Genomic DNA, 13,760 nt, shown 5'->3' with positions numbered 1-13,760 from the left:
TATGCAGTTCAATTTTAATTCTCTTACACAAATTTATTTCTTCGGTGCACTTTTACTTGTTCACTTTTACCTTTTCATGTTCTTTAAGAATTAATAAATCTCACGTGGATATATGTCATAATACTGAATATTTATTTTCTTCTCATGTATACACGTATGCACTTCAATTTTAATTCTCCGACACATATTTATTTCCTCCGTGCACTTTTATTTGTTCACTTTTAACTTTTCACGTTCTTGCTGAATATTTATTCTTTTCTCATGTATACATGTATGCACTTCAATTTTAATTCTCCGACACATATTTATTTTCTCCGTGCACTTTTACTTATTCACTTTTGACTTTTCACGTTATTTAAGAATTAATAAATGAAGTACCCCCTTCGTCCCATATTCCTTGGCCACATTACTTGACTTTTCACGTTCTTTAAGAATTAATAAATGAAGTACTCCCTTCGTTTCATATTACTTGGCCACATTACTATACTTGACTTTTCAGGTTCTTTAAGAATTAATAAAAATGAAGTACTCCCTTCGTCCCATATTACTTGGCCACATTACTAAAAATATATATTTATTTTTCTATTCTATATTTTTCTTCTTCTTATATATAAACGCCCAAGGTAGACGAACACAACAACAATAAGTTGTACAAAAAGCAACTGAAATTGTATTTACAAGACTAACATGCCAGTACATTTCGTGTTGAACATTAATTCTACCTCTTGGGTGTTTTACTTTTTAAGTCCCCACAGGTCCAAGAATGTCTTAATTGTCCTTTCATTTCCTTCATTTGGCACGTACTCCCTCTGTCTCAATTTAAGTGTCTACGTTTGATTAGACATAGAGTTTAAGAAATAAAGAAAGACTTTCAAATATTGTGGTTCTAAATTAAAAATGTGTATAATATAATAAAATATCCTTTGAATCTTGTGATTATAAACTTAACATATAGGATATTTGAATTGTCAACTTATTAAATATAAAAAGAGGCGGACATAATCAAAATAAGATAATTTTTATTTTATTTTTTAACAACAAACATCCAAGTGGACGAACACAACAACAATAGTTTGTACAAAAAGCAACTGAAATTGTACTCTAAGCCAGGACTAACATGTTTACATTTCAGAAATTTAACATTGATGTTACCTCTTGTGTGTTTACTTTTTAAGTCCCCACGTATCCGCAGTATCTCAATTGTCCTTTTATTTCCTTCATTTGGCATATACTCCCTCTATGTCAATTTAAGTGTCAACGTTTGACTAGACACGGAGTTTAAGAAATAAAGATAGACTATCTTGTGATCCTAAATTAAAAATGTGTACAATATAATAAATATCCTTTCAATCTTGTGATTATAAACTTGACATATAGAATATTTGAATTGCCAACTTACTAAATATAAAAAGAGGCAGATATAATCAAAATAAGATAAATTTTAACAATAATTGAGAAATTAAGGGGAAAAATAAGACAAAAAGGAAAAAATATGAGACTACTAAGGAGATAATCGCGTATCCTTTGCAAAATACAAACCATAAAGACTAACTAAATTGAGAACTAAATGAATCATGTATTGGGCTCCTTGCTAGTTATATATATATATATATATATATATATATATATATGCGCTTAGTACAGCTAAGCTAAAACAAATTTATATCATTCTTCATCCCTTTGTCGTTAATAAATAATGAGAATAGCCATAAATTTCCCCCTAAACTTGTCTCCAAAACTCACTTTAGTAGGGATCTAGTAGCTCAGTTAGTTGACTACCTGAGCTTTCACCTTATTGGCGAGAGTTCAAATCTCCACGTTGTAATCCCACCCCCATTTCTCCTTCCCCTACCCCTATATAATAAAAATATTTTAAAAAAAAAACTCTCTTTAGCAATTTAATCTTATCGGTGTTTATATACACCCGTAAACAACTTTCAAGTAAATTAAATATCACCTTATATACGCAATACTAGTTTCATGATTAAGAGGTTATATACACGCGCTACATAAGTGTCATCTCAACGACACGTCAGGTAATTACTAAATTCAATTTCCAATTGTTTTTTCTTACCCCACGTCATTTTTTTCTTAGACATCGTCATCCCCTCCGTTTTACCCATTGTCTCCGGCGATATCTCCGGCGAGTTCTACTTCGCCAAGGTTCTTCAAGCAGCTGTTTCCTCCGCTGTCTCTCGCCAAACACCACGACCACCACGCTCCACAAGTTCTCCTTCCCTGTTCTCTGAGCTCCAATCAACACCCACAACAACCCCAGCTAGTTTGCTTTCCTTCATCACTGACAGGCCTCGTCGGAGACGCCATCTCCGACGAAATTCAACCATTAACGAAGCCAGCAACCACAATTTTGTTCCTCTTTGCGGGATCTACCAGATCTGAACGGAAAAAATGACTCCGGCGAAGATTTGGCCCTTGGTCACGGCCCTCTTTTCACTTTTACTCCATTTGCTCTCCGATCAATACCCACATGCAATTAATTCCATCCCCTAAACAACATAGGGACTCAATCTTTTTTCAAACATTAATCAATCATTTTCCAGAACGAGGAATTTGGTGTTTGAATTTAAATCTACTTCATCGGACTTTGAATTAATTAATGTTTGAAGTAATTTAGCTTCTTGTTCTGGTTCACCATAGATGGTGGATGATCTGTTCTTTGGATTTTCTTTGCCAGAATTTTGTGGTGAATAAGGGATGGAACAAAGAACACGAAGTGGGGCCCAATTATTTTTTCTCCTCAATTTTGTGCTATTTACTCGCTGGGGTTTTTTTTATGTGCCCCGTCAGCCATTAAGGTTGTATTTAATTCATTTGAATGTTGTTTAGGAGTGTATATAAATACCGATAAAATTAAATTGCTAAAGTAAATTTTGAAGACAAGTTAAGGGGAAATTTATGTCTTTTCTCATAAATAATTAACATTATGGTGACTATATTTTAAAATCAGTGCTATCCTTGTGAAAGTATAACTAGAACTATTCATAGCAATTAGCAAACATAAATAAAGTATACACAACTCACAGTTGATGGAAAATAAAGCTTAGATTTCAAAATAGCGATACCTCATTTAGGCGACTTTAATATGATAACACATCACTAATTGATCACTTGGTAATGATTTAATATATACATTAAACGTTTATTTTATTTATATGTCATTTTCATTAATCACAAAATTTTATTGAGGATAAAATGAGAAAAAAATAATTAATTGTACCTTGAACTTCTAAAACGATAAATAATTGAGACAATCATTTTTAATAATCACGATAAATAATTTGAGATGGAAAAAGTAATATCTAGGAATAGTCTACTCCCATTAAGTAGCTCCAGGACGAGTTAGCTCATTTATTACAAGTGGAACATTAATTAGGGAGTACTCCATCCGTCTCAAATTATTGTCGTAGTTATTAAAAATAGTTATCTCAAATTATTTATCGTTCTAGTAGTTCAAGGCACAATTATTTATTTTTCTCCACTTTACCCTTAGTAGAATTTTGTCATTAATATAGATGACACATAAATAGAGAATATTTAATGGAGAGAGATTATAATTTAAACATAAATAAGAGTAAATTTAGTCAAATATCTTTTTTAATTAATATTTCTTAAGAGACGTGTAAAACAAGAAAACGATAAATAATTTGAGACAGAGGGAGTAATTAAGACCATGGGACATGACATGATTTGATTGAAACAGAAAAAAAGATACTTGAAATAAAAATTGAAATAGGACATTTAGAATGTAATGTACATTTTTTTTAAAGTTAGCTTTACCTTTCAACAATGGTAATAATTTTAATTTGTTGTAAAATGGATAAATGTATTTAAATGAGAAATGTTGTTTATTTAACAACACATTCTGTTGTCAATCGTTTTTTTTTTTTCCTTCTAAAACTATTGAGTCCAAATGTAAATTTGTGCCCGCTTGGCCATTGAAATGAATTCATAATGACTTGTTGATAGATAAAAAGATTTTTGGTGGTTGTATAGCGCATCTTTTTAGTGCGTTATTGAACATTTTTATTTATTTTTTAAGAAAATTCTAAAGCTTAGATAACGGATTTTAACGGAGGCCGTTAGTCTAGTCATCGTATAACGCATAAAAATAGTGTTTTATCGGTACTCATGTAACTTTATTTTTATGGGGTACTTTTATTACTTTGTTCATTTGTTGGGTCATTTAGGCTCCGGACTCCCATTAATGCACTCATCTCATGTGTCGGTCACGGGTTCTCAATCTCAACGTCCTCCTACTCTTGTGGCCAAGAACGTATGTTACCACTTACCTTTACAGACGTCGGCATTGGATGAGCTTACATATCTATAAAAATACAGAGTCTTTGCAAAACAATTACACACATTCATAAGCAATTAGTTGTAAGATCTGCTGGAATTTCAGTTAATTGTGCCCACTATTAATTATTCCAAGTACAAACACAAATCATGGATACTTCGAAAATAGCCCACCAAGTTGGTCAAGCTCAGGGCCAAACCCAGGTCTGCATTACTCAATACGATTTTCATTTTTCTTCAACTTCTAGTAATAGGAGAGTGTGTGTGTGTGTTGATCCATTGCCCAGTGGTAGTTTTATAGATATCCTTCCTAACGAGGTAGAAGTTTAATAATCACCTTTAGTATTTTTCTTCACATAAGAAATTAAAAAAAGTTATTTTGGTCTTGTGTATGTTATACATTATTTCAGCTACTAAGTTGTTTGGCAGGAACTAGAACGTTTATGTTTAAGTTGTTGGTTATATAATTTCTTGTTAAGGAATATTTTACCTCTCTCATGAGTGGACCTATCTGGCACAAATTTATATTAGCTGTGTTAGTAAATTTTTATACACCGAACGCGTAAAAAAAGATCAAATATTTTTTCGTACAACCGACATACGTAGGGGTTAAAAATGATTTTAGCTACTACTTCCTATTTCATAGATAACACTTGTGAAAATGATTTTAGCTACTACTTCCTATTTCATAGATAACACTCGTGATACTGTTATGCATCAGGAAAGGGTAGTCAATTGATGGAGAAGGCTGGGAATGCTGTGCAGTCTACCAAGGAAACAACGCAAGAGGTTCAGACATTCTTAATTATTATTTGTATCGATCAGACATGATCAAATTGTAATTTTAACTAGAGAGTCTAAGTTAATGAGTTAAAAGTAACGGATTCAATTGAACCTACATAAATTGGTCTTATATATATTAGCCATTACAATAATTATCATTCTACTAAACTAATTTATGTACTGATATCTTTTCTATTTGGTGATCTTGATTTAGATGGTGCCGCAAGCAAAGGAAAACTACCACGCTGGGAAAGCCCGGGGCCAAGCCCAAGTCTGCATTGCTTATGCGATTTCGGGTCATTTGCACTTTTTCCCCTATTTTGTGTTGTTTTTTAATATTTGACGCTCAAGCCAAACAACTTTTTCGAGGGGTATAAGTTAATATTTTCACATCATAATATCACACCACATTTTTGTGCTGATTGCCCTTCTTTTGGGGTGGTCTTTAATTTTTGCCCCTCAAATTGGTGGTCTTTAATTTTTGCCCTTCGCTTAATACCCCGAGGTTCTAGGTTTGAATCCCAGCTCAGTAAGAAAAAGAACGAATTTTGCAAGGCAGAGATTTGGATTCGCAAGGCATAATTTTGCCTGAAGGTAAGGCAGAGTTTTGCCCAAAACACTGCCTTAAGGTAGAGTTTGCTAAGGCATAGTTTGCCTGCAGAACTCTACCTTAAGGCATAGTTTTAGAAGAAACTCGCCTCCATCAGTATAATTTGCTCGCAAACTCTGCCTTAAGGCAGAGTTTTGCAAGCAAACTATGCCCGATGGGGCAAAGTTTGTAGGCATCCTCTGCTTAGCGAATTTTTTTTTAATTTTTGCCTGAGCAGGGGTTCGAACCCGGAATCCTGAGGTTTTAGACGAAAGACAAAAGTTAAATACTTTTATTTTGATGAGCAAAAATTAAAGACCACCCCAAAATAAGGGCATTACTGTGAAGCCTTTAATAAATTTAGGGAAAAAGACATACAATGGCCAACAGGCCAAAATAATCCCACATTTGGCCCACATTTGGGCCTAATACTGTGAGCTAGCCAGCCGGCCCAAACTCTTCCCAAGCGTTGGCTGGCCCAGCAGCCCAAACGCCTTTAAAAAAAAAAAAAACACACTTAAGTTGCCACTAAAAGTCCGCCGCAAAAAAAGGACTAGTTGTGGCGACTAAAAGTCGCCACTAAAGATCAATTTTTTTTTTTTAAGTTGCAATTAAAAAAGTCTCCACTAAAGGTTAAAATTCATATTGAGCCTTCAACAAATGTTTCAAAACATGTATAATATGTGTAATCTTATATAGTGATTGAACTTTCAAAAAATATTCCAAAACATGTAGAATATGTGTATATTTATACGTTGATTGAGCCTTCAAGAAATATCTCAAAACATGTATAATAATACTTATGATACATTTTCTATACATATACAGTAGGAATACATATTCTATATAATAATGATACATTTTATATACTTATGATACATTTTCTATATATATATACAATAGGGATACATATTCTATACAACAATGAAACATTTTCTATACGTATGATACGTTTTCTATACTTATGATACATTTTCTATCATTTTCGATACATATTTGAATCATTAGTGTATAATCAATGTATAATGTACATATTAATGTATAATATATGTATGATTAGCAAGTATACGTTGATGATACATATTATGTATGGAATATGTATAATATGTGAATATGATACATATTATTTATGGAATATTTTCTATACTTATACATTAATGATACATATTTTATACAACAATGATACAGTTTCTATACCTATGATACATTTTCTATACATATACTTCAGGGATACATATTCTATACGATAATAATACAATTTATATACGTGTGATACATTTTTCTATACATATACAATAGTGATATATATTATATATACATATGATACAGTTTCTATACATATAATACATTTTATATACATATATAGTAGGGATACATATTATATACACATATGATATAGTTTCTATACATATGATACATTAGTTCATATATTATACATACTAAAGAAAAGACATAATTTCCCCCCTAAACTTGGCCTCACAACTCACTTCAGCAATTAAATTTAACTGGCAATTATTTACCCCCCCCCCCCCCCCACTAAACAACTTATACGTGAATTATTTTGAACCTTACGTGGCCCATACCAGTTGAGAGGTGGGTGTTGTTCACCACTCGCCTTGTGATAGGTCCAAGACATTAAATATATTTTTTAATTATTTTTATTTATTTATTTATTTGGTTTTTCTCTTCCTTCTTCATTCTTTCCCTACTTTCTTCTCCAAACCCATAGCTATAAGCTGCACATCCATGGCATAATTTATTTTTTCAATTATCAAATTCACTACACACACAGCGCCCATAATTCAAAGGGCTTCCCAACAAGATAGTTTATAGAAGAGGTAGACAATCGTATAGAGGAAAGAAAAGTTACCGGAATTTGATTTTCCGGTCAAAGTGGGACGATTTCAAACTCTATTGACGCCGCCATGGCAGCCGACACCAATTTGCTATGTCAAAGCCGTAACAGGGTCGCCCTTCCAAGATACGGGTTGGATTTTCTCAATGCCATGATTGAACATAGCCCAGAAAGGAAGCAACCAATCATCACAACCCCTTTACAACAACATCGTGAAGAACAACAACACAAAAATGAAGAAATTGCACAGTTTGTCCTTCAAATGGTATGGTCTTTAATTTTGAGGAAGAGCAAGAAGTGTATTTGGATGAAGTTTTTTCAATTTTTTTTCCTTTTTGTTTATTTCAAAGGGCCGTTGGTCATCAAATCAATTGCAAGGTAGAGATGGGCAACCACCCTTTAAAGGAAATCCCAATTTCTCTGATGCCTTATTCTTCAGAGCTAAAATTCAACGCAAACCCGTAATGGGTTATCCACTGGGTATGTTGTTGTTGTGATGGGTTATTGAGGGCTCAGATTTGTTGTATTAGAACAATGCAAGAGAGAAGAGCAAAACCGCCGGCGAGGATACTGGTGAGGAGATCGATTGAAGAACTTGGTTGGAGAGATTTGTGGCAATGGAGTAGACAATAAATAAAGAGGAGAGAAACAAAAAACTTAAAAGAAAAAGTGGGACCCACATATTTTATTTGTCTCAAAATAAAAAATTCATATAATTAAGAACAAGTACTAATATATCAAGAAAAAAATATTAAGAGTATTAATTATGTGTTGACCATTAAAAAGATGACATGTGTATTATTTTATCAGTTTTTTAATTTTTTTTTCCGTTTCACTTGCTTCCAGGAAGGTGAGTCCACTTTCTCTACTTGGGGGGATATTTAATACACTATCAACAAGAATAGGGGGTAAATAATTGTCAGTAAAGTTTAGTTGCTAAAGTGAGTTGTGCGGCCAAGTTTAAGAGTGAAATGATGTCTTTTCTCTACATACTAATGTATAATATATGTATGATTAGTAAGTATACATTGATAATACATATTATGTATGGAATATGTATAATATGTGAATCATTAGTGTATAATCAATGTATAATGTACATACTAATGCATAATATATGTATGATTAGTGAGTATACGTTGAAGATACATTTATTACACACAAATTACACAACAATTATTAAAACCTATGATACATTTTCTCTACATATACGGTAGGGATACATATTTTATACAAGAATGATACATTTTTTATACGTATGATACACTTTCTCTAGAGGTGTAAGTGCTGGTTTGCTTCCCCCTGGCCCTAGCTCAGACACTAGCTCTAAAGCATGCTTCACCTGGCACATGTGTATACCCTTCTCTAACCTAGAGATTCAATACCAAGAAAGTATTCCAACTCTCCTAGGTCTGTCATCTTAAACTTGTTCTGCGGATCTAGTCTCAATTTTTGAATGAGTGATAGACTACTTCCAATTACCAACTAGTCATCAGCATAGACTAATACCAGGACAATATCAATGCTAATTGTCCGAGTGAACAAGGAATAGTCATAGTGAGACTGCTTAAAACCAAGATCCAACAATGCTTGAGTGAGTTTAAGATTCCACTGTCCAGAGGCTTGCTTGAGCCCATATAAAGACTTGTGAAGTTTACATACTAGTCTACACTCCCCTTGGCTTGAAAAGCCATCAAGAATATGCATGTAAACTTCCTCTAATAGATCACCTTGAAGAAAGGCATTGTGGACATCCATTTGAAATATGAACCACTGAGAAGCTGCAGCCAAGGCCACCACTGATCTTACTGTGACCATCTTTGCAACTAGACTGAAAGTTTCCTTGTAATCCAAGCCTTCTTGTTGAGAGTATCCTTTTGCAACCAACCCGGCTTTGTATCTTTTGACTTCACCAGAAGACCTATATTTGACTCTGTAAACCCATTTGCACGCAATAGCAGTTTTGTCAGCATGAAATTCAACCAGAAACCAAGTGTGATTTTCTTTAAGAGCAGACAATTCAGCCTTCATGGCATCAACCCAATGTGGACCTTTGCATGCCTCTACATAGGATCCTGAATGGCTGAGTAGGCAGCTAAAGAGATCCTATTGGCAGGAGAGATATATAACACACAAAATGGGACATGGTATAAATATCAAAATTTTATGGGACTCTACAAGATGAGTCCAATCCATCTTCAAACTCTAAGGACTGTTAGAGTTTTCTGGAGACTACCTTAACCTAAACCCTAGCTCACGCCTACATAATGGGAACATATTCCCTTAAAAATACATCTCAACAGTTTCAGATTTTTTTTTAATCATGGAACATTCACAAAGGGATCATCTCAAATATCCTATAAACACTTGGATATTCACAAAGAGATTATTACTCATCTCAAAAATCCCATATACTTCTCGGGATATTGACAATGAGATCAATTTGTGGCTGGACTCTTCTTGACAATCAAATACTTCAAGAAGATCTACAAAATCCTTTCATGGAGATTAAATAAATCCCTAGAAAGTCCACACATATCCAAATCATCTTACATTCGAGAAATACGCTACTAACGGCCCTCGAATTACGAGAAAATTTAGAAAAGAAGAATCGGGGAAATAAACAAATTTGTACCCATAATATTTATCAATAAAATCTATGTTCAGATGTTGTAGTTTATTTTCACCATATTAAAAATTTTGTTGCAAATAAATTGGCACGCCCGTGGATTTGCCCTTCATATCTTCTCTCACAAATTAGATATGTCACATCTGGAGCCACAAAACTTGTAACGACCCGTTAGGTCACTTTGGATATTATGACTATTTTACCCCTGCTGACCCTTCCCTTAGCTTCATTAGAGTATATTCGACTTGTGGGGATGCGTGGCGCGATTCTCGAGCTATTCAGATGTGATTTGGGTGAGAAAATGGGATTTTTGGAATATCTTAAGTGTTTGGTTGACCAAAGTCAACATCGGGGGTAAATGATTTTTTTTTTGGAAGTTTCGTCGATTCCATTAGGTCCAAAATGTTGGTAAATTTTGACATTATTCTTGGTATGAGTCGGTTGTCCCCTTATCATGCGATCTTAGACTGTCATGCCAAGATGGTTACCTTCGCTATGCCGGGAGTCCCTAGGTTGGAGTGGAAGGATGATAATAGTCATGCGCCGGAGAGAGTGATATTATACCGTAAGACTAGTCGGATAGTTGAGAAGGGGTGTTTAGCATATTTGGCCTATGTTAGGGATACGAGCGCCGATACTCGTCCACTTAAGTTGGTGCCAGTAGTGAAGGAGTTTCTCGAGCTATTTTCGACAGATTTACCGGGTATTTCATGGATCGTGACATTGAATTTTGTATTGACTTGGAGCCGGGCACCAAGCCCATTTCTATTCTGCCATATCGCATGGCACCAATAGAGTTGAAGGAGTTGAAAAAATACTTGCAAGATATGTTGAGTAAGGGGTTTATTAGACCTAGTGTTTCCCTTTGGGGTGCTCTAGTGTTGTTGTGAAGAAGAAGGATGGGTCTATGCATATGTGTATCGACTATCAACTTTGAACAAGGTTACCATCAAGAACAAGTACCCCATTCCTCGGATTGATGATTTGTTTGATCAGCTTTAGGGTGTATCAATCTTCTCCAAGATCGATTTGAGGTCTAGTTATCACCAGTTGAAGATTAGGGCGGAGGATATCCCTAAGACAGCCTTCAAGACCCGTTATGGTCACTATGAGTTCCTAGTTATGTCTTTTGGGCTGATCAATGCCCAACAGCCTTTATGGATTTGGTGAATGATGTTTTTATATCATACTTGGATTCCTTCATGATTGTTTTCATCGATGATATCTTGATATACTCTCGTAGTATAGCGGAGCATGAGCAACATTTGAGGATTGTGCTTAGGATTCTGAAGGAGAACCAATTATATGCTATGTTCTTGAAGTGCGAGTTTTTGCTCGAATATGTGGCTTTTCTAGGTCATGTGGTGACCAAGGATGGGATTATGGTGGATCCTAAGAATATCGACGCAGTCCGTGATTGGATCAGGCCTACTTCAGTTATCGAGATTCGGAGTTTCTTTGGCCTCGCTAGTTACTATTAGCGTTTTGTAGAGGGATTTTCATCTATTGCATCCCCTTTGACCATATTGACTCAGAAGAATGTACCCTTTCAGTGATCGGATGAGCTTTCAAAAGCTCAAGACTTTATTGATTACAACTCTGATTTTGACTCTTCACGTGGAAGGAGAGGGATTTACTGTGTATTGTGATGCTTCATGGATTGGACTTAGTTGTGTTTTGATGCAGAAAAGGAAGTAATATCTTATGCTTCAAGACAGTTGAAGGTGCACGAGAAGAGCTACCCTACTCATGATTTGGAGTTGGCGGCGGTAGTATTTGCATTGAAGATTTGGAGGCACTACTTGTATGATGTGCATTGTGAGGTGTTTACTGATCATAAGAGTCTTCAACATATTTTCAATCAGGGGGATCTTAATTTGAGGCATCGAAGGTGGCTAGAGATGCTCAAGGACTATGATATGTCAGTTTTTTATCATCCAGGCAAGGACAATGTAGTAGCAGCCGCCTTGAGTCGCAAGGGGTGATTATGGGTATGTCACGACCCAATCCATCATGACTGGCACCCACACTAACTCCTAGTGGGCGAACCAATACGCTTAACCATCGACTCATTCAAAATCCATTTTTACTTAGTCAATTCATCTAGTTCACAATAAATTAAACGCAAGATTAAGTTAAAAGTGGTCATGCCATAAAACAATAATGTAAATGCGGAAGTCCTAAAAATTACAACCCCAAAATTCGAAAGTCACCGTACAAGGACTATAATCCAAAACATGTCTAAGGAATCCATAATCTTTTCGAAATAAATAAACATCAATGTACGGAATGGAAATAGACATTAAATAAAGGAAGGTCTTCGGGCGGCACAGCACGGATAGAAGCTCACCCAATCAATCGTCGGCAAATGGCCTCGAAGCTAAATATGAGGTCGAGTAGCATTCTGCGGGTCTGATACGCACTAAAAAAGAATGCAACAAGGTAGTATCAGTACAAACATTATGTACCGGTAGATATCATAGGCCGACTAAGATTAGTATTATGCATGAATCATAAAATCAATAAAATAGACAGACCAGTCAACAACGCATACTCAGATAGCCAACACCAAGTCAACCAATGATATTAACAATCAAGTCAAACGAAGCAAGCAATGGAATAAACCTCACAACAACATTCTCACTTATGCAGTCACTGATCACTCGTGTACATACATGTTAATTGGTGAAGTCTAGTGTTCAATCCTTTCACAAAGCGTCTGATCCTCTCCATCTCAGTAGGAAGCAACAGCATATCGGGACAAAGAATGAAAACGGGACTCATAAACAGCAACAGACGAGTTCCCTTGATCAATATTACCAAACTCATCCTTCTTCCTGTCCCTCAAAGTACACGGAACATACTTCTCCAAAAATACTGAATAGAACTGAACCCAAGTCAACGGAGGTGATCCAGCTGGCCTGCACTCCACATATGCCCTCCACCACAACTTGGCATTACCCAAGAACTGAAAAGTCACAAACTCAACACCATACTTGTCCACCGCCCCCATTTTATAGAGCCTCTCATGACAATCTATAATGAACTTATATGCATCCTCTGACTCAGTACCATAGAAAACCGAAGGCTTCATCTTAATGAACCTCTAAAATAAATCATGCTCCTCATCGGTCATCACCGGCCCTGCAACTGGCCTCGAAAATGCCTCAAAACCCGAAACTTCATCCAAGCGAGGAGCCATGGCTGCTGCATGTGAACTCTCAGAGCCTGAACTCTGTACGAAATTGGGGCTGCTATCCCTGCACCCCTACCTGCTGGAACGGCCAGTATCGCTCCGGTCTGTGCCAATTCGTGTAGCTAGTTCAGCACCTGAGCTATCGTATCTGGTAAACCTGGAGCAACTGCAACCCCTGGTGGAGCTGGCATTGCTGCTGGCTGAGCTGGTGCGGCTGCAATTCCCACAGCCTCATTAGAGGCCACTGGAGGCATACGATAAGCTGCTGGAACCCCGCCCCCAAGCGACGCTGCTCCTCTACCTCCACCTCTACCTCTGGCTGCTGCCGCGCGTGTTCTCACCATTTGTGAGAGAACAAAGGATATTCAGATACCAATTTGAATCATCCAGA

At 35.8% G+C, this 13,760-nt stretch overlaps 1 protein-coding gene across 1 annotated transcript in view; it reads left to right on the top strand.

Moving 5' to 3' along the window:
* Positions 1-4,276: 4,276 nt before the first annotated feature.
* LOC132036890 (stress-induced protein KIN2-like) overlaps positions 4,277-13,760 on the top strand; it is a 101,161-nt gene continuing 91,677 nt past the window's right edge. The window contains exon 1 of the mRNA XM_059427297.1: positions 4,277-4,521. Coding sequence (XP_059283280.1) covers positions 4,468-4,521 — 54 coding nt within the window. The 5' untranslated portion in view covers positions 4,277-4,467. The remainder of the gene's footprint in view (positions 4,522-13,760) is intronic.

This window comes from Lycium ferocissimum, chromosome 11, assembly GCF_029784015.1.
Source record: "Lycium ferocissimum isolate CSIRO_LF1 chromosome 11, AGI_CSIRO_Lferr_CH_V1, whole genome shotgun sequence".
NCBI classification, from domain to species: Eukaryota; Viridiplantae; Streptophyta; class Magnoliopsida; order Solanales; family Solanaceae; genus Lycium; species Lycium ferocissimum.
Note: the sequence above shows the minus strand (reverse complement) of the source record. Positions and strands in the feature narration are given on the sequence as shown.